Below are 22,969 nucleotides of genomic sequence, written 5' to 3'. Positions count from 1 at the left end.
GTTAACCCAAAAAAAGGTTCCCATTAGACGTAAAACATTTCGTTCCGTAAGGAACGATAACTTTGTTATCGCCCATCACTACACTATAGGTTACCCAAGAAGTTCCGAATAATTCGGTTCTCGCTGAGATCGCTATGAGTAATGTGTTGAATCAACCATCCTATTATATATTTCTTAGTCAATTTTCGATATGCAAAGGCAAATAATTAATTCATATAAGTATCACTTCTTTTCGCCAAAAGTGAGATATTACCAATACAAGTGACGATTTTCGTGGGTAAAAGGTCGACAAAGAGAGAAAATATATATCCTATATTGTAATTATGGTGCAGGTTGATTGTGGTCTTATTCAGGATCATAGAACGTAACAACCAAGGGGCTAGAGACAATGTAATGATTTCTTATTCCCTGATCGGGGTAAATTTCTTGCAAAAGGATTCCCTGACCAACTTCTATTTTTTTTAAAGCAAGCAAACTTTTATCACATCCGACAATAAATATAATACGGAATTACAGGTCTACTGAATACAGGTCTACTTAAATGAAAATTATATCGGAATATGCGTAACCAAATATGTCGACATCCTTTTAAACATGTATTCATATGAATGATAACTTGGAAGTAGAACAAATGATAATTTAAAACTTACGAAGTGTCCTATTGGCTCGGCTTCATGTAAGCTGTAATTGATGAATTATAGATTTTCATAAAATTATAATAATTAATAATTATAATTATAATTATAAAAGAATACTTTGTAGGGAATCTTTATTGTTTTTTTGTTACAATATAAGAATCATCAATTTTATGTTTTTGTTGTTTTTTGTGTGCTTTTTTGCCATTTAATTTGATAGATATAACAGATATTTGTAGCATACGAAAGACATTCCACTTATAAGAAAACCAAATGTATAAAAGAGGTTAAAATCAGCATAACAGTAAATACTTAGATGGTCGTAAGAATAACAATAGCAAGGTATAATAAGTGAAAATAAGTACATGGATACTTCATAAAACATGCATGCATAATATTGCATGAAGTGTTTAACACGTTTTGCATTACAATGTATTTAAAAAGATATTTTTCATACATTCTGATGGAGTTAGACAAGGTGACATAACTCCCCGTAAAAAGTGAGCGACGTTGACACACTTAAATCATCAACAAACGACATGTCAACTAACCTCAGTATATCTACTTTCAGCAAAGGATATATGTAATAGAGAGCATGATATATTAAATTTGTTTCAATGCTTACGCAAGAACATGTAATCGAACCATTGGCATCTGGATTACTAGGCTTACGCCCTACCGATCGAGCTAAAGGAAATATCTCGCTAGTCTATATTGTGGCTAGTATTTACAAGGTTATTATGTATAAAAATTGATCCTGATATAGCGGTATATCAAACTCTAAATTATTAGTATTAAAACTATTATCTATAATTACGTTATTTTCAGAAAAGTTTCACTTGGCATTCTGGCTATCATTATCTTAATTTCGTGGATAGGTGAGGTTAAAAGGAACAGCTCATAAAATATTGACAACTTTGATGGTGCCAGTAGCGAGCTCATTACGTAGAAATTGAAAGGGTTTGGTAATGTAGCTACACATGAGGCAACATTACAGAAAGTCTATTCCAAAACTCAGCAAGAAGTGAGTCTGAAGTAACCTTTGCTTGTTGACTGCATTACAATTTCCCATGAAAAGTGGTCATATTGAGGAAACTGCCATTCTCTGTTATTACTGTTATTCTCATATCGATATTCTAAAGAACCACACTAGGCATTGGTATGATGCAGCAGGGACATCCGAGACATTGGTCAGACCAGGTTACTGAATAAGCCGGTAGATTTAAATATCTAGAAACTAAAGTTGATTGCAATTATTTCGGGAAATATCCAATGTCATTACCAGAACAAAGGATCTGGGAATTAGAAGGAAAGGGATGAAAACCCAAAGAAGAAAAATAATGAAGGAAAGCGTCCTACAAAAACCAAATCAAAAGATCAACCTCCACTGTTGTTGGGAACATAGGGGAGGTGATAAAGTGAACCCAGGGAGAGACAGATTAGTAGGTGAGGCTAATGAAGATGAGATAAAAATCTGTGGTACATCTGTTATGTGTCTAGTGGATACAGGATCAATGGTATTTACATAGTAAGAAATTATATATGTCACTGACAGGAGATTTACAGCTGAGATCATTGAACGATTTTGAATTATAAGTATATTGTGCTGATGGTTTAGGCTGAAATAGAATGTCTAATCAAGCACGACATTTTTTTTGTCCCTATGCAGGTAGTATCCGAAAATGCAACAAAGAAGTTCCTGTAATCATAGATTCAAGTGTCCCGAGATTTTTTTGGTGTCTATGATCAATATAGATGCCAGAGATTTGCAAACAAACGTGTCATATTGTGCTAGCTATCTTATTTTTTTCATTTGATTTTTATTGGTTTGTAATTCTATTTGATATAATGTTTTTTTTGTTTTGTTTTATTTTTTATGAGATGGTAGTTAATCATAACACAAAATGAAGTTTAGATAAATAAATATAATAATGATACACATTCATGCATCTTTTTAAAAAACAAAAATGCAAAAATGGCTATGACTGACGTTACGATTGATTTACAATGTATGACTAATTAAACATTATTGTTACAGCATTTTACTGTTATTCTTTTTTTTTGATCGTGACGGATTTCATTTGGGTATGAACATTTGTACGTGCTTCAGACAGGTCAGTAAAACAGGTTAGTATTTGGATATTGACTGGAACGATAGCTTGAAAATAGGAAACTGATAATGTAATACTTACGGTTATTTCCAGACGGCAAATCTGGGCGTTGATCTGTAATTGATCATTTATAGATAAATGACATGACGAGTTTGTAGGAAATCTCATTATTTGTATTTAATCATCATCTGTTTTATATATTTTAAAGAGAAATCTTCCATTTAATTTGATAAAACAAACAGGTATTTGTAACATACAAAAGGTTTGTTTGATTGTTTGTTTTCGTTAAACGTCCTATCAACAAAAAAGGGTCATTTAAGGACGTGCAAGGTTTTGGAGGTGGAGGAAAGTCGGAGTACCCGGAGAAAAACCACCGGCCTACGGTCAGTACCTGGCAACTGCCCCACATAGGTTTCGAACTCGCAACCCAGAGGTGGAAGGCTAGTGTTTAAGTGTCGGTACACCTCAACCACTCGGCCACCGCGGCCCCTCCATGGATAATTCATTTTACATTCACACATAATATAACATAAGACATGTAACACATATTTTGCATTACAATTTATCTAAAAATTAAATTTTTCACAAATTCTGATTGACGAAAATAAGGTCACATAACTCCCCGTAAAAAAATCACGAACGATTTTGACACGTCACAACACATCTCAACTAAACTAGGTATATCTAGATTGACTCTGCTTTCAGCAGAGGATATGTGTAACAGAGAGCATGATAAATAAAATGTATTTCAATGCCTCCGCAAGGGATCGAACCAAGGACGTCTGGATTTCTAATCTACAGAAGATCTCAATTCCAAAGTATTATTATCATTAAATACAATCATTATATTTTCAGTAATGTTTCACTTGGCATTCTAGGATTTTCTTATTTATTGGTGACTTAAGTATATTTTATAATATTTTAGAGATGCATAATTAATTCAAATAGCTGTCAATTTTTCAACATCCGGATTTCCATTTTAGTCCTTCATTTAGTCTTTCCCGATGGGAGGTCGTGAATTGTTCATTTTCAAAAATTATTATTATGTACTTTCAGGTAAAATGAACAAATGTCATATTAAATATGACCACACACAAAGTTCAAGAATACTATAATGTGTCCATTCTCTACAGGCAATGACCATTTCTGGTCTATCCATTTGATAATTATCTATGAAGTATTTCCAGGTAAAATAAAAAATATTTTACATAAGACCTCTATATATACACCAAGGAATACAAACAACAGGTCCATTCTCTTGTAAAAATATCGATTTCAGGTCCATCATCAGCCATTTCAGTAATTCAACTGTGACGTCAACCCGGTCGAGAATCTCAAATGATTGTAAATTAATTCAAAGTAGTTTTTGGTCAAATAAGCCCCTACATACGATACAGTATATGACATCGAAAAACATATAATTGGGTCCATTCTCACAAAATAGTTGTATTTGAGTGAATAATATGTGTATTTGTGTATTATTTGATAAGATTTGAGTTTATTTGAGTAAAAAGTCAAGCCGCTCATGGGTGAATGAGGTCCATTTAATTTTGATCTGTCTTCGCTAACTGGAAGCGACCATCTTCATTCAAACTTGTTCAGCTGCTACATGTATCTACACAAAACAGTTAAGATCTTTGTAATCTAGGAAAGTATTTGCAATCAAGCTTGTACCACGGTCAAGATTCCAACCTTAATTCATTTTTGTTTTCAATTACTTTGTCTTTATTACTGCTCAATATAATATAATATAGTCACAGGGCTGCCCATATTCACAAAAACAGTGTTCTTGTATCTAGAAACCGGTTGGTTAGCCCTTTCGAAGAAAAGAGATGCTCGAAAACTATCCTTATTCTATTCCATAGTCAATAATATGGCACCTAGTTTTCTTATCGAACTAATGCCAATGTATATTGGCAACATTTCTCCTTATAATTTACGAAATGCAGATTTATTTAGGGAACAACACTTTCGTCTACAACTATTAAAAAAACCCTCTTTCTTCCCTTCTACTTTAAAACTTTGGAATGACTTATATAACATTATCAGAAACTCGCCTACTTCAAGTTCCTTCAAATCTAATCTAAAAAATCTATGATAGTAAAAAATATATTTGACAAGCATTTTATTAGTTATGGTCCTCGAAAACTACACAACAGAATAAGAAATCGAGCAAGTGCAATAAGCTATTATCTTTATAGAGCCAATCTCGTTGATTCATCTGCTTGTCAATGTGGACATCCCTGTGAAGATTCCCATCATTTTCTTCCTTAAATGTCCCCTGTACAACAACTTAAGAGGAACTCTTATTGCTGATTTAACCTGGTACGGTTGTGTTAATGTATATGTACTTTGCAATGGTGACACGAATATCTCCTCAACTGATAATATAAAAATCGCCAAAGTTGTGCAAATCTACTTGAGAAGGTCGGGAAGATTCGACTGATTATCACTTCCTATCCCCCATCTACCCTTCTTTTCATGCCATGTTCCTATAATCAATGCAAAACAACTTAATCCAAAATGCTCCATTTATCCATATAATATATTTAAACAAAATCTAATTGATTAAGTGTATTTGAATTCATTCCGAACATTTATAGGTCGTGTTACTGATCCTTCTCGATGCAGTCATTTTGGGGAAGTCGTTTATAAGTTGGTAAAACTTGCTGACTTATCCCTTTGTCATTATTGTATGTCAATCAAATATGTTTAAACTAATATAATATTTACAGTTTATAGTTCTATGTTTAGTCCGATTAAATTATTATCAATTAAAAAATCAAAACGATTGTTTTTGTTCATCTTCCCTCGTTGCGGTAATTCTAACTTCTTATAGGCTCCTGTTCAATGACTATAATTGCATAATATAGTTAAATAATGAATTAAGTAATGAAGGCGATTTTATTATTTGTTTTTCTTGTTGGCTTTTGTCGGTAATTAGTAAGACCCGCTGCCGGCATTGGGAGTAGAGCAAATGTAACGGTTTTTCATTTCCCGACCTTTCGGGGAAAATTTCTGGAAAAAGGATTATCTGACTAACCTTGTTCTTATTTTTATTAGCAAACATACTGTTATTATATCCGTCATTAATATGATACGGAATTACAGGTCTACTGAAATGAAAATCATATCGGGATATGCATATCAAAATATGTCGTATCCTTTTAAACATGTATTCATATGAATGATAACTTGGAAGTAGAACAAATGATAATTCAAAACTTACTTAAAGTCTCTGGTGGGTAACCCTGTGGCTCTTGCACTGTAATTGATGAATTATAAATAAAATGACGAGTGAAAGAGGAGCAATATAAGAATAACAACAGTACGATATAACAGGTGAACATAAATACATGGATACCTCATAAAACATTCACCCATAATATTGCATTAGAAGTTTAACACGTTTTGCATTAAAATGTATTTAAGATGATATTTTTCACAAATTCTATTAAAATAAGTTCACATAACTCCCCGTTATAATCTCATAACTAGATTGGGCGACCTTGACACATCTTAAAACATCAACAGACAAGATGTCAGACGAAATATCAACTAACTTAGGTATATCTAGATTTACTTTGCTTTCAGCAGAAGGTATCTGTAACAGCGAGCATGATAAATTAAAATTTTCAATTCCTCCTCAAAGAATCGAACCAGGAACCTCTGGATTACTTGTCTTATGCTCAACCGATCGAGCTAATTAAAGATCTATCTAGCCAATATTGCTGCTAGTATCTACAGGGCTGCATATACAAAAAGAAATGGCAGAGCGGTAAATAAGATTCAAAATTATTATTTTCAGGAATGCTTCATTCTAGCTATCATTGTCGTAACCTCGTGAATAGGTGGGATTAACAGGGTTAATTTATTGGACGCTATTGATGCCAGGAGAAGTTAGTCATATTTATAAATTGTGTTTCTAGTACTTAATTCGTAGATCGGCGGTGTTTTAAATGTCCGTCACTTGGATGTGTCTTCATTAACTCTATGTCAGTGATTTGTTTTTACTGCACTGTCAAACATATATACAAGCATTTCATTATCAACTGCCTTACACCATACTAATTCTTTATTTCTATCGGATTTCTATTGTGATTTTGTCCACTCCTTTACTTTGCTTTCGCGGTAGCAACCAGTACGTTGGATCTACTTTTGGACTACTGATGCATGTCATTGATCGCCAGTCCGCCATTCTTTAAAACAAAGCAGACTACGGATTCGGATATGACATATTTTCCGCTGCTCATTTACATAGAGAGTTGAGCACCGCATTAGAGCTTCACCGTAATATGTTGGTAGTTTCTCAGTTTCAATTTCAATTATCAAAAACTATGGAATTGATTCTCGCATTATATCATCATTAGGGTATATATTATATCATTTAACAGCTTTTGGTTGTAATTTTGTCAGATTTCGTATGTTAAGAAAGTATAGAGAGGCTTTAAGTCTAAACATGGAAAAAATCGAAGGTTTCACTTCCAGATTACCAAATACGAGTCCAAAATGGTATTCAACGGGAGAGGTCAATTTTTCAACAAGCCGTGCGGTAGGTCATTCATATTGCCTTTTATTGGTGAATTTTCAATGTCTCAACGACGAGAGTATATGCAAGTAACTCTTCTTGTCTATCTTCTTGATGAGTTATGCTGAAATTGTGTTTAATTAAATAATAATAATTTCCTTTTTTCCCCATTTTTTTCCCATTGCTAAGTTAATCAAATCTACTGAGTCAACCCCTGGCGTACCTTACTTTAATGATATAGCACTACACAGTATACCTGGATTATCCATTTGGTAGATATTTACACTAGTCCACATTTGTTGAATGTTTGGGAAATTAAATGTTCTTATATCACTTGTTTAATACCTTCGGGATGGAATTGGCTTAGGGCAGTTTTGATACTTGTTTCGAATATGTTTTCTTTTCTTTTTCTGTCTCTTTTTTATGATATAACCATCAATATGAAGGAACTGCTTTCAATTGGATTAGGAAATTATCATATAATTTGCAAGAGTTGGTGTAAGACTACTTCAAAAATATATATCTATTCGCTGAAATTGACTTTTGATCCTCATCAGTGGATGGCCAGTGTGTTATGCATATGGACTGTGTGGCCTGTATCTGTTGGGGGATAAATTCAATATCATCAAATATTTATGATTAGCAGTACATTTATTTGAATATTAATATATTAAATTGCTTTTTATTATTCACTGATAACAAAATAATCCAGTATTCAAAATTTAGCACCCTTAGCCAAAAGGGTTACTCTCTTAAACAACATTGAATAAGTCTAACAACATCATGGAGTTACTTCCCCTTAAGTGAATTTGTCATATCAATGTGTACATATACATTATACTTGTCTGTATTTTTTACCACCTGTTGTTTCTAGGGAGAAGAGTAAGATAGGCTATGCCTGATGTTTAATCCTATTGGCGTTCTTTCTATGTCAATACAATTTATTGAAATTGAAATTGAATATTGCACAGTTAGAAATAAAGTAAAGAAATTAACAGGAAAATTAAGAAAGAATATCATAAATAAACTATTGGCAGACGCAAAGTGGAGCACAAAAGCAAATTGGAGATATATCCGATCGAAGTCAAAAACAAAAGCTGATATCGGATACAGCTACAGCTAAAACAAAATGTGTACCAGTGTTAAAAAATAACACTTACTAAAAGTGACTTGGCATTTTAACAGTGACATTGACAGTTGACCCAGTGATAATATCTCTGGTCAGCTGAACCAAGACTGAGTTTTGTTAAAAAATAAACTAAAATCATTCATTAAAACCTGGAGTAGAATGTCATTAACTGCTATTGTTAGATATCATTTATAATTAAATCACTGATGGTATCACAGTCCAATCACCTTTTTATTTCACTCCACAATCCAAGTGAGACAAATTCTGAAGAAGTTGAATTCTAGTCTTCTATCATATTATTTGATTTTTAATTAAATTAGAAGATTGTTCGAAACTATTTAAGATTTGTTAATTATGCACCTATAAGTAGGATTGATAGTGAAATTACCATTAGCATTAAGCAATATATATATACAGAATGAGATGTTTTCACAATTCAATAAATGTAATTTCTTTAATCAACACAAATAAAGGACACTTATATGGTAAGGTGACTGTTAAGGACATGTTTTAAGTAGAATGGAATAAATGGACAAAAGGGTGAAAGTACGAATTAGATCCAAGCTATTATTGGAATTAAAATATTTCATGATATCCAAGTTGAATCTCTAAGATAACCTCACAATCTTCAAATTAAATGGTTCAACTGACAACTCACAACAGTCATAATAAATTGTCAACAGATTTACATTTCAATCTTGAAAGAAACATATAAGTGCCCCGAACAAATCAAACATAAAAACTGCCAGGGAAAAACTGAGAAATGACCGTACACCATAAAAATTGTAATTAACTCAGATAAAATATACCATTAGATCGTAAAACACCACAGAAATTATACACAGGTGCATGGGTTTGGGAACCTTTCTGCAATTTTTTTTTAAAAACATTCACTTCACTAATAGGTATTTTTTTATAAAGTTATATATAGGTTTCAGAATCAAGGTAATAATGTAATATTTAAATACATATATAAAATGTATTTCAAATAAACAAAGTCCACTGCAAAGTGTTTGATGACTCAATGATGTAATGTCTATGTTTAAGAGTATATTTTCATTCTTAAAAATATCATACTCATGATACTTAATTATAAAACATCAGTCAAATTAGTCCATTATTGATGTGTATTCTGTGGGTGTAAAATTTGGATGAGTCAACTAATATTTCTGACATTTGGTAGACAATTTGACTTTTTGGGGATCATTTTGTTTGTGTATGCGTTTATTATGCGTCGCTGTCGATAACTGATAAAAACAATAACATGGCTGTACATGTACCGGTACTGTACACACATACATTACATGTAGTAGATGCTCTAGTTCTGTTAATCTTTTCAAATACCGTTCGATCACAAACATAAAACAAAACTAAAATGAAAAACATGTCAATAACATTTATATAACTCTTACTCTTCACATATACAGCGAAATACTTCAAAACCGTATTGAATAGACTGGGTGCAGCCATGGTGTTTACCCTATCGACAACTATAGTTCGGGGTAATTCGGTCATCGTCCGGCGAATCACCTGGACCCATCATTTTATGTGTATTCATACACTTACCTCCGAGCCTACGTTCGCAGACGGAGGCGAGGTATTCCGATTGGGGGGCGAGGTGTTCCGATTGGGACAGTACCCGATGAGTTCAGGATGGTACGTTACCCGATTGTCGCGCACGAGCGGAGGTCGATAACCAAATACTAACCTTTGTAAGTGCTTCAAACAGACCAGTAAAACAGGTTAGTATTTGTATACCAACCTGTGCTCGTGCGTTGTATGGGGTAATACGTCCAAAACTAACTCTTATCAAACAAAGGAACCATGCGGTAAGTCCGTATACAAGCTTGGCCAGGTGTAGACTACGCCGCATTCTAGTCACGCACGACAGAACATCACCTTCGGGACGAGCTGACATAAACACCTTCGCTTAGAGACACGTACATTCGCAACAATTCTGAAGTGAACATTATCTCGAAATATGGATATGAAAATATGCCGATATCTTTTAAACATGTATTTACATGAACGATAGCTTGAAAATAGGAAACTGATAATGTAATACTTACAGACAGGTCCCGCTTGCATTATAGCAGGCGTCATCGGTATCGATGGGTCTGGATCTGTAATTGATCATTTATAGATAAATGACATGACGAGTTTGTAGGAAATGTCATTATTTATATTTAACCATCATCAGTTTTATGTATTTTAAAGAGAAATCTTCCATTTAATTTGATAAAATAAACAGCTATTTGTAGCATACAAAAGGCATTGTATATATCAGAAAACCAGATGTATAGAAGAGGGTAAAATCAGCAAACCAATACATACTTAGATGATCATAAAACATAAGAATAACAGCAGTGCGATATAAAAGGAAATATAGTAACATGGATAATCCATTATGCATTCACACATACTATAACATAAGATACGTAACACATATTTTGCATTTCAATTTATCTAAAAATGATATTTTAAACAAATTCTGATTGACGGAAATAAGGTCACATAACTCCCCGTAAAAAAATCACATTGCTAGTGTGAACGATTTTGACACGTCACAACACATCTCAACTAAACTAGGTATATCTAGATTGACTCTGCTTTCAGCAGAGGATATATGTAACAGAGAGCACGATAAATTATATGTATTTCAATGCCTCCGCAAGGGATCGAGCCAAGGACGTCTGGATTACTAGTCTTACGTAAAACCGATCGAGCTGCTAAACAGAAGATCTGAATTCCAAAGTATTATTTTCATTAAAGACACTCATTATATTTTCAGGAGTGTTTCACTTGGCATTCTAGGATTTTCTTATTCAATGGTGACTTGCGAATATTTTATTATATCTTGGAGATGCATAATTAATTTAAATACTGTCAATTTTTCAACATCCGGATTTCCATTTTCCGGCGCCTTCATTTAGTCTTTCCCGATGCGATGACGTGAATTGTTTATTTGCAAAAATTATTATTAGGTACTTTCAGGTAAAATGAACAAATGTCATTTTAAATATGACCACACACAATGTTTAAGAATACTATAATTTCTCCATTCTCTACAAGCAATGACCATTTCTGGTCCATCCATTTGATAATTATTTATAAAGTATTTCCAGGTAAAATAAATAAAAACCTTTTACATAAGACCTCTATATATACACCAAGGAATACAAACAACAGGTCCATTTTCTTGTAAAAATATCGATTTCAGGTCCATCATGAGCCATTTCAGCAATTCAACTGTGATGGCAACCCGGTCGAGAATCTCAAATGATTGTAAATTAATTCAAAGTAGTTTTTGGTCAAATAAGCCCCTACATACGATACAGTATATGACATCGAAAAACATATAATTGGGTCCATTCTCACAAAATAGTTGTATTTGAGTTTATTTGAGTAAAAAGTCAAGCCGCTCATGGGTGAATGAGGTCCATTTAATTTTGATCTGTCTTCGCTAACGGGAAGCGACCATCTTCATTCAAACTTGTTCAGCTGCTACATGTATCTACACACAACAGTTAAGATGTTTGTAATCTAGGAAAGTATTCGCAATCAAGCTTGTAGCACGATCAAGTTTCCAACCTTAAATCATTTTTGTTTTCAATTACTTTGTTAAATTACTGTTCAGTATATTATTTACAGTTCATAGTTCTAAGTTCAATCCGGTTAGATTATTATCAATTAAAAAATCAAAACGATTTTTTTGTTCATTTTCCCTCGCTGCGGTAATTCTAACTTCTTGTAGGCTCCTGTTCAATAAATATAAGTACATAATATAGTAAATTAAGAATTCAGAGACAAAAGCGATTTATTATTTGTTTTCTTGTCGGCTTTTGTCGGTAATTAGTGAGACCCGCTGCGTGCATGGGGAGTAGAACAAATGTAATGGTTTTTCATTTCCCGATTTTTCGGGGAAATTTTCTGGGAAAAGGATTATCTGACTAACCTTGTTCTTATTTTTTATTAGCAAACACACTTTTATTATATCCGCTCATTGATATGATACGGAGATACAGGTCTACAAAATACAGGTCTACTGATATGAAAATTATATCGGAATATGCGTCTCAAAATAGGTCGAGATCCTTTTAAACATGTATTCATATGAATGATAACTTGGAAGTAGGACAAATGATTATTCAAAACTTACGAGGAATGTTTGGTTGGAAGAGGCCCGGTGCACCTGGAGTTGGAGCTGTAATTGATGAATTATAGACATATAATGACGAGTAAAAAAGGAGCAAACAATGAATACTTTATAGGGGACCTCTATAGTTTTTTTTCATAATATAAGCATCGTCAAATGTATGTTAATTGTTTTGTCGTTTTTGTTTTTATCTCCATTTCATTTGATAGATATAACAAGTATTTGGAGCATCGAAAGACATTCCACATATAAGAACACCAAATGTATAAAAGAGGTTAAAATCAGCACAACAATAAATACTTAGATGACCATAAAACATAAGAATAACAACAGTACGATATAACAGGTGAACATAAATACGTGGATACCTTATAAAATAATCACATATAATTTTGCATTAGAAGTTGAAGACGTTTTGCAATATAATATATTAAAAATGAGATTATTCACAAATTCTTATTTATTGAAATAAGGTCACATAACTCCCCGTTATAATCACGTAACTAGATTTGGCGACCTTGACACATCTTAAAACATCAACAGACAAGATGTCAGACGAAATATCAACTAACTTAGGTATACATTGTATGTAGATTTACTCTGCTTTTAGCAGTGGATATATGTAAGAGAGAGCATGATATATTAAATTTATTTCAAGTTCTCTCAAGGGATCGAACCCGGGATCTCTTGATTACTAGTCGTATTCTCAAATGATCGAGCTAAATAGAAGATTTACTTAGCCTATATTGCTACTAGTATTAACCAGGGCTACGTATAGAAAACAATTGTAGTGATAGAGCGGTAAATAAGACTCCAAATTATTATTATGGTTATTTATAATCATATCATTTTCAGGAATGTTTCATTTGACATTCTGACTATCATTGTCGTAACCTCGTGGATAGGTGGGATTAACAGGGTTAATTTATTGGACGTCCGTTGATTACTGGAGAAATCGGTCATATTTATAAATTAATTGTGTTTCTAGTACTTAATTCGTAGATCGGCAGTGTTTTAAATGTCCGTCACTTGCACGTTTCTTCATTAACTCAATGTCGATAATTTTCCTGCAATATTACCGGGAATTACTATCCAACATATTTTTAGTCTTGTTTTAGTGATATGTTTTTACTGCACATTCATGTCACACATATATACAAGCATTTCATTATCAACTGCCTTACACCACACTAACTGCCCAGCAGGTAGGGTGTAAGAATTGTACCTGCTGCCCCCATTGTATGATCGTAAGTGGCGACTAAATTTGGGATCTTATCTTTTCTCCTCTTTCTGAACAACTTTCTTCTTCCTAATGTTTCCCTTGACAATGTCTCAGTTTTCGCCTTTAGTTGAGCGTTCGCCGCTGTGAGGAAGGCTTTAGGTTCTGTCTCCTAGCCGAGACATACAAGAGTCTTTAAAAATGAAAGTTGCTGCTCCTGCTTAGCGCTCAGCATATTAGGAGTGGGACGACTGGTTCGCCCGTTGTCAGTATAATGTGACCGGGTGGGGTGTGCTGCTGGGTGTCTCAAGCGGTATGCTTCAGTGATATAGCACTATAAATCGGCAAAAGTTCCGGCCTATCACAAGGAGACTTAACAAGAACATACCGCAGCCTGCCAAAACACACATATGCACTCGCAACACGCATGCATGTCGCACGCACGGAAGGCCGTCCTTAAATGACCTTAGCTGTTAGTAGGACGTTAAACAAAATAAACCAACCAACAAAACACCACACTAACTTTTTATTTCTATCGGAATCTTCGTTGCAGTAGCGAACTAGGTTTCACCTCGTATTCATTCATTTCGATCAGATCTTTTTAACACGATTGCTTAACTCTTGTAGAGTTCAATAGTTTAAATTACCTTGGATGGCGTCATCCGTCGTCCATCCTTAACAACTCACATTTTCGACTTCTTCTCCACAACCGTGGAACCAAATTTAATGAAATTTAGCAGGAAGCTTCCATGGCTGGCCAAATGTCAACCATAATTGTAAATAATATGTTCACCAACCCCACGGGGCCACAGGGGCGTGACTAACATTTCAAAAATCTTCTCAACTCCCAGATATGGTAGAATCAAATACTCCTCACAGGTAGAAATGTCTTAAGGTGCTTAACCAAAATTGTGAACTTCATGACCCTGAGTCTCATGTTTGCCCCTGAGAAGGGGGTACAATTTGCTAGAGTTTATATAAGAAAATAACATTTCTGACTATCATTTGTTTCATTTCCATTGGAATTCATTCTAATTTGGTTAAGATAATATCAGCATGGGATGACAGTTTCATAGTATGCACATGTTGGCCCTGACTGACCCCCAGGGTCAAATTAGCTTAGATTTCAAAAACATCTTCCCAAGGCCCAAATAAGGTAAAATCAAATACTCTTCTTAAATGGAAGAGTCTTAATATGCTTTACCAAAATAGTGAATTGCATGACCCTGAAGTATCATATTTATCCCTGGGGAGGGGCTAAACTTTACTGAAGTTTATACAAGGAAATCACATTTTTGAACATCATTTGTTTCATTTTTATTGGAATTAGCAGTTTTTGAAGGCAATTTGCTGTATGCATTTTTTTCGCCGAACTGACCCCCAAGGGTTGATGGGAGTGGTAAAAAAGGGTCAGTCACATTTACAAAAATATTGCAATGCTCAGATGAACGTTAAGGCCCATGGGCCTCTTGCTGTTATGTTTTTTTCGGGTAAGACATTCAGTTCTCAATACATGGAATAGGGTTTTAATCAGAAATGTAAACCTAAGGTTAAAATAAAAGTTACTGACAAGTGGAATGATATTATCCAAACCTCATAAGGACAAACCAGTGAGCAGTGTCAAGCTGAAACACAGTGTGCGCTCAGGTAGAGTTTGAACTGTTCATCGGAACATACTGTTACAATTGCACGAAATGAGGCGAGCCACATGAATCAATTGTACGATCTTTGAACGATAGCATGTCTGATTCAAATTCGAACGCGAGGGTGGAGTAAGTGTCATCTAACGTACCTAGGGCCACTCGACAAGGTATCAGGGTATCTATAAATTGGTCTGAAAATCTACATATCAGTGTAGAGAACAGTGATTCTCAAAATCTTTCTATAGTCGATATAGTGACAAAGTAGGGACTAGACACAGGGATAAAACGGACTGGTTTGAGGATATACAGGCAAGTCCTGTAGGAAACGAATTTGTAGTAAGGGAACAAAGCCCAAGGCACTCTAAAAGATTGCGTAAACCTCAAGATCGGTTTAGGGAATCGCATATGGGCCAAGTTGTTGAAGAGGACAGGGTTTTATGATAAAAATGTATGAGCAATTTTCTAATTTCAGTAGTTTGTTTCATTAAATGAAATATTTTGAATGATTTGGTTTCAGACTGGAGATTAGGAGAAAAATTCTTATACACGTTCTTCTCAACCTTATTGTTTTCCCCCAAAACCATTATTTGATAATTATTGATGTACTTATAGTACAGTTGTAATGCAATTTTATTTGCTAATCAAACTGATACAAATTTGTTAAAAACTAGCTGGAAATTATTGAATTTTTGTTGTTGATATTCTTGTTTTGTTGTACTGAGAAATTACGAACTAAGAATGTCGGGACGACATTTTTAAACAAGGGAATAAGTATTTGCTAAACTCATGAAAATTATGTGAATCTATTGTGATTTATATGTTGACCTCTAATACTCTATACATACTTCAATTATATCGGAGATATTCAAAAAGTAACAGTAAAGTAATAATGATATCATTAGGAATAGTCATAAAGTTATATTTGAGTATGAATTAGTAATATTTAAGTTGGTTTACTAAACGGAAACGTAAGTCTGATGTTAACTGTAAATCAAAATTTGATATTGGATCCAGAATATTCTATCAAGGTGATGAAAACACAACAACTTTCTTTTGTATTTTACATTAAGAAAAAATATAAACTGTTGGAAGTTAAGTTTTTGAAATATTAAAAACATTTCGAGTACAAGATAGTTCCAATCCATTTTCAGAGACCACCTACAACTTGCCAAATATATTTTTTTTGTTCCCAACTTCTATTTCTTAAGTGGTTTGTTAAAAGTCTTTAAATCAAATTAATGAATTAATCATACATTTTCAATGAAAAAAAAAAAACTTGAAGTGCCAGATCTATTCAGCTATTTTATATAAGGTTTTAGAATAAAAAAAAATCATTAACCCTAATTAAAAATCAATTATATTAGATCCGTTGTTAGTAAGCCAATTAAAAATGAACCAAAACATAATAAGATGATCTATACAAAGATAAAACAGTAATACCTATCTTATTGTTATATATATAGTCTAAATATATATACATTTATCTATACACAATATGTTCTATTTGCGCGTTACTGTTTACAGAAAATATCCTCTGTCTACCTGTGAAACCTATTTCTAGGTATTCATGTATATACATAAAGTTATGGGGTCTTATTCAGGATCATAGAACGTAACAACCAAGGGGTTAGAGCAAATGTAATGGGTTTTCATCTCCCAACCTTTCGGGGTAAAATTCTCGGAAAAGGATTATCTGACTAACCTTTTTTATTAGCAAACAAACTTATTATATCCGGTCATTAATATGAAAAGGAGATACAGGTCTACTGAATACAGGTCTACTGAAATGAAAATTATATCGGAATATGCGTCTCAAAATATGTCGACATCCTTTTAAACATGTATCCATATGAATGATAACTTACTAGGAATGGGTGGTGGTGGGGGGCTGCCCAGTTGTCCTGGATTTGGATCTGTAATTGATGAATTATAGACATAATGACGAGTAAAAAAGGAGCAAACAATGAATACTTTATAGGGGACCTCTATAGTTTTTTTCATAATATAAGCATCGTCAAATTTATGTTAATTGTTTTGTCGTTTTTGTTTTTATCTCCATTTCATTTGATAGATATAACAAGTATTTGGAGCATCGAAAGACATTCCAAATATAAGAAAAACAAATGTATAAAAGAGGTTAAAATCAGCATAACAGTAAATACTTAGATGATCATAAAACATAAGAATAACAACAGTACGATATAACAGGTGAACATACATACATGGATACTTTATAAAATATTCACATATAATTTTGCATTAGAAGTTGAAGACGTTTTGCAATAAAATATATTAAAAATGAGATTATTCACAAATTCGTACTTATTGAAATAAGGTCACATAACTCCCCGTTATAATCACGTAACTAGATTTGGCGACCTTGACACATATAAAAACATCAACAGACAAGATGTCAGACGAAATATCAACTAACTTAGGTATACATTGTATGTAGATTTACTCTGATTTCAGCAGAGGATATATGTAACAGAGAGCATGATATATTAAATTTATTTCAAGTTCTCTTCAAGGGATCGGACCCGGGATCTCTTGATTACTAGTCGTATTCTCAAATGATCGAGCTAAATAGAAGATTTATTTAGCCTATATTGCTACTAGTATTAACCAGGGCTACATATAGAAAACAATTGTAGTGATAGAGCGGTAAATAAGACTCCAAATTATTATTATGGTTATTTATAATCATATCATTTTCAGGAATGTTTCATTTGACATTCTGACTATCATTGTCGTAGCCTCGTGGATAGGTGGGATTAACAGGGTCACTTTATTGGACGTCCGTTGATTACTGGAGAAATTGGTCATATTTATAAATTAATTGTGTTTCTAGTACTTAATTCGTAGATCGGCGGTGTTTTAAATGTCCGTCACTTGCACGTTTCTTCATTAACTCAATGTCGATAATTTTCGTGCAATATTACCGGGAATTACTATCCAACATATTTTTAGTCTTGTTTTAGTGATTTGTTTTTACTGTACATTCATGTCACACATATATACAAGCATTTCATTATCAACTGCCTTACACCACACTAACTGCCCAGCAGGTAGGGCGTACGAATTGTACCTGCTGCCCCCATTGCATGATCGTAAGTGGCGACTAAATTTGAGATCTTATCTTTTCTCCTCTTTCTGAACAACTTTCTTCTTCCTAATGTTTCCCTTGACAATGTCTCAATTTTCGCCTTTAGTTGAGCGTTCGCCGCTGTGAGGAAGGCTTTAGGTTCTGTCTCCTAGCCGAGACATACCAGAGTCTTTAAAAATGGAAGTTGCTGCTCCTGCTTAGCGCTCAGCATATTAGGAGTGGGACGACTGGTTCGCCCGTTGTCAGTATAATGTGACCGGGTGGGGTGTGCTGCTGGGTGTCTCAAGCGGTATGCTTCAGTGATATAGCACTATAAATCGGCAAAAGTTCCGGCCTATCACAAGGAGACTTAACAAGAACATACCGCAGCCTGCCAAAACACACATATGCACTCGCAACACGCATGCATGTCGCACGCACGGAAGGCCGTCCTTAAATGACCTTAGCTGTTAGTAGGACGTTAAACAAAATAAACCAACCAACAAAACACCACACTAACTTTTTATTTCTATCGGAATCTTCGTTGCAGTAGCGAACTAGGTTTCACCTCGTATTCATTCATTTCGATCAGATCTTTTTAACACGATTGCTTAACTCTTGTAGAGTTCAATAGTTTAAATTACTTTGGATGGCGTCATCCGTCGTCCATCCTTAACAACTCACATTTTCGACTTCTTCTCCACAACCGTGGAACCAAATTTAATGAAATTTAGCAGGAAGCTTCCATGGCTGGCCAAATGTCAACCATAATTGTAAATAATATGTTCACCAACCCCACGGGGCCACAGGGGCGTGACTAACATTTCAAAAATCTTCTCAACTCCCAGATATGGTAGAATCAAATACTCCTCACAGGTAGAAATGTCTTAAGGTGCTTAACCAAAATTGTGAACTTCATGACCCTGAGTCTCATGTTTGCCCCTGAGAAGGGGTTAACATTTACTAGAGTTTATATAGGAAAATAACATTTTTGACTATCATTTGTTTCATTTCCATTGGAATTCATTCTAATTTGGTTAGGATAATATCAGCATGGGATGATAGTTTCATAGTATGCACATGTTGGCCCTGACTGACCCCCAGGGTCAAATTAGCTTAGATTTCAAAAACATCTTCCCAAGGCCCAAATAAGGTAAAATCAAATACTCTTCTTAAATGGAAGAGTCTTAATATGCTTTACCAAAATAGTGAATTGCATGACCCTGAGGTATCATATTTATCCCTTGGGAGGTGCTAAACTTTACTGAAGTTTATACAAGGAAATCACATTTTTGAACATCATTTGTTTCATTTTTATTGGAATTAGCAGTTTTTGAAGGCAATTTGCTGGTATGCACTTTTTCGCCGAACTGACCCCCAAGGGCTGATGGGAGTGGTAAAAAAGGGTCAGTCACATTTACAAAAAATATTGCAATGCTCAGATGAACGTTAAGGCCCATGGGCCTCTTGCTGTTATGTTTTTTCGGATAAGACATTCAGTTCTCAATACATGGAATAGGGTTTTAATCAGAAATGTAAACCTAAGGTTAAAATAAAAGTTACTGACAAGTGAAATGATATTATCCAAACCTCATCAGGACAAACCAGTGTGCAGTGTCAAGCTGAAACACAGTGTGCGCTCAGGTAGAGTTTGAACTGTTTATCGGAACATACTGTTACAATTGCACGAAATGAGGCGGAGCCACATGAATCTATTATACGACCTTTGAACGATAACATGTCTGATTCAAGTTCGAACTCGAGGGTAGAGGAAGTGTCATATTACGTACCTAGGGCCACTCGACAAGGTATCAGGGTATCTATAAATTGGTCTGACAATCTACATATCAGTGTTGGGACTAGTCACAAGGATAAAATGGACTGGTTTGAGGATATACAGGCAAGTCCTGTAGGAAACGAATTCGTAGTAAGGGAACAAAGCCCAAGGCACTCTAAAAGATTGCGTAAACCCCAAGATCGGTTTAGGGAATGGCATATGGGCCACGTTGAGGAAGAGGACGGGGTTTTATGATAAAAATGTATGGGCAATTTTCTAATTTCAGTAGCTTGTTTTATTAAATGTAACATTTTGAAGGACTTGGTTTCAGACTGGAGATTAGGAGAAAAAATCTGATACACGTTCTTCTCAACCTTATTGTTTTTCCCCAAAACCATTATTTGATATTTATTTATGTACTTATAGTAATGCAATTTTATTTGCTAATCAAACTGATACAAATTTGTTAAAAACGAGTTGAAAATTATTGAATTTTAGTTGTTGATATTCTTGTTTTCTTGTACTGAGAAATTACGAACTAAGAATGTCGGGACGACATTTTTAAACAAGGGAATAAGTATTTGCTAAACTCATACATGAAAATTATATGATTTTATTGTGATTTACATGTTGACCTCTTATACTCTATACATACTTCAATTATATCGGAGATATTCAAAAAGTAACAGTACAGTAATAATGATATCATTAAGAATAGTCATAAAGGTATATTTGAGTATGAATTAGTAATATTTAAGTTGGTTTACTAAACGGAAACGTAAGTCTGATGTTAACTGTAAATCAAAATTTGATATTGGATGCAGAATATTCTATCAAAGTGATGAAAACACAACAACTTTCTTTTGTATTTTATATTAAGAAAAATATAATCTGTTGGAAGTTTAGTTTTTGAAATATTGTAAACATTTCGAGTACAAGATAGTTCCAATCCATTTTCAGAGACCACCAACAACTTGCCAAATATATTTCTTACGTGGTTTGTTAAAAGTCTTTAAATCAAATTAATGTTATCATACATTTTCAATGAAAAAAAAAATAACTTGAAGTGCCAGATCTATTCAGCTATTTTATATAAGGTTTTCGAATAAAAAAATCATTAACCCTAATTAAAAATCAATTATATTAGATGCATTGTTAGTAAGCCAATTAAAAATGAACCAAAAAATAATGAGATGATCTATACAAAGATAAAACAGTAATACCTATCTTATTGTTATATATAGTCTAAATATATATACATGTATCTATACACAATATGTTCTATTTGCGCGTTACTGTTTACAGAAAATATCCTCTGTCTACCTGTGAATCCTACTTCTAGGTATTCATGCATATACATAAAGTTAAATTGCGTCTATGTCTATCTGTAACCTGTTAAAGGGCCTATAGTATTATACAATATGGCTTTGGCATTCACAGGGGTTTTATTTCCCAGTGCGACGATCCTGAACAATAAAACGATAGGGGCAAGCAATTGGTTGTTGTTTTTTTTTCAAATTATCACAGTCTGTTTTTATTTCCATTTATTTGCTGCTATCACGATTATACATCTGTATATTTGTTACGCTTTTATAATAATACTAATCCACGTTATCATGATCTGAATTTAGCGGTCATAGAGCTGCAAGTTGTAACAGGAATAGCTAACGGGACCGGTTACTTCCTCCTTACTAGATAACATGCTGGTACCAAGCATTTTTGGGGTAAAAATTCTAAATGCATTTTCCAAAATTCGATGTGCACCAAGTCGCACGAATTGGTATAACTTGTCAAATGCACAAAATTCTACGTGTTATAGTTTTGCTGGGGAAGTTGCACAAAATACTCAGTACTTGTGAGTTGTTTTTAATAGCAAACACATAGTTATAGCATCAGGCTTTAACTTGATAGGAAACACTTACTGTTCATAATCGTTTGAGGTTGCGTTTTTCTTTTCACTATATCTCCCAAATCTTCCAACAAGTGACTTTGGTGTGACCGCTATGGTGTACACAAACTCCACAACGCAAGAGTTTAGTTCCAGAAGTCTCTAGAAGCCTACAATTTCAATCAAATAATAAAAAGTCCTTTAGACAGGATAATTGTAGGATATTAGCAGACAAAGTTACTGTTATATCAGAATTATAATATAAACTATGTAAATTATTAAACTACTATATAATACTCCGACATATATACAAAAATATAGATTGTTAGACTGTCTTACCAAGTTCCAGGGTTCCTGTTCAGCTGTGCGAGTGGTTGAGGTGTGTCTGCGCATGCGCCTAAAAGATTTATCGAGATACATGCGCAGTCACGGGTGTTCGATGCTCACACATTCGATATTTCTAGGTTAGGTTTTATGCACACGAACTTAGGTAAGCGTTAATTTCCTTATTATGTGTGCGTTGTATGCATCACTAACCTCTACACAAAATATGTGGCGTTAGACATGAAAATTTTTGCATCTAACGACAGCTAATTCGAATCTCCCACTAAGGTGACATCACCATGTACACTTGGAAAGGCTTGACCCGGATAATGTACCGAGAAATACATAAGGTAATGAAGGTGTAGAGATATAGCACAATAATTGGTTATGTATGCTGACGACACTGTTCTGTTCTCCGCGTCCAAGGAAGGATTACAAACTATGTTAAACAAACAAAAAATGTTGTATTTCGCA

The 22,969-nt window shown here is 34.0% G+C and overlaps 2 protein-coding genes across 4 annotated transcripts in view; one reads left to right on the top strand and one right to left on the bottom strand.

Moving 5' to 3' along the window:
• The window catches only part of LOC117343417 (transformation/transcription domain-associated protein-like), a 153,703-nt gene that overhangs the window by 57,247 nt on the left and 73,487 nt on the right, over positions 1–22,969 (top strand). The gene's annotated exons all lie outside the window — the stretch shown is intronic.
• Positions 651–22,969, bottom strand: part of LOC117343078 (cyclin-K-like) — a 28,151-nt gene continuing 5,832 nt past the window's right edge. For 2 of the 3 annotated variants that reach the window (XM_033905364.1, XM_033905366.1), the window contains 7 exons: positions 22,206–22,341; positions 17,287–17,334; positions 12,563–12,607; positions 10,473–10,526; positions 5,976–6,011; positions 2,828–2,860; positions 651–681 (listed from right to left, as the gene is read on the bottom strand). In XM_033905364.1, the coding sequence (XP_033761255.1) occupies positions 659–681; positions 2,828–2,860; positions 5,976–6,011; positions 10,473–10,526; positions 12,563–12,607; positions 17,287–17,334; positions 22,206–22,212 (246 nt within the window). In that variant the 5' untranslated portion in view covers positions 22,213–22,341 and the 3' untranslated portion in view covers positions 651–658. Of the gene's footprint in view, positions 682–2,827; positions 2,861–5,975; positions 6,012–10,472; positions 10,527–12,562; positions 12,608–17,286; positions 17,335–22,205; positions 22,342–22,510; positions 22,664–22,969 lie in introns of those variants that run through there. The other variant, XM_033905365.1, reaches the window with a different exon arrangement.

This window comes from Pecten maximus, chromosome 15 (genome assembly GCF_902652985.1).
Source record: "Pecten maximus chromosome 15, xPecMax1.1, whole genome shotgun sequence".
Classification (NCBI taxonomy): Eukaryota; Metazoa; Mollusca; class Bivalvia; order Pectinida; family Pectinidae; genus Pecten; species Pecten maximus.
This window is presented reverse-complemented; position numbering and strand designations above follow the sequence as displayed.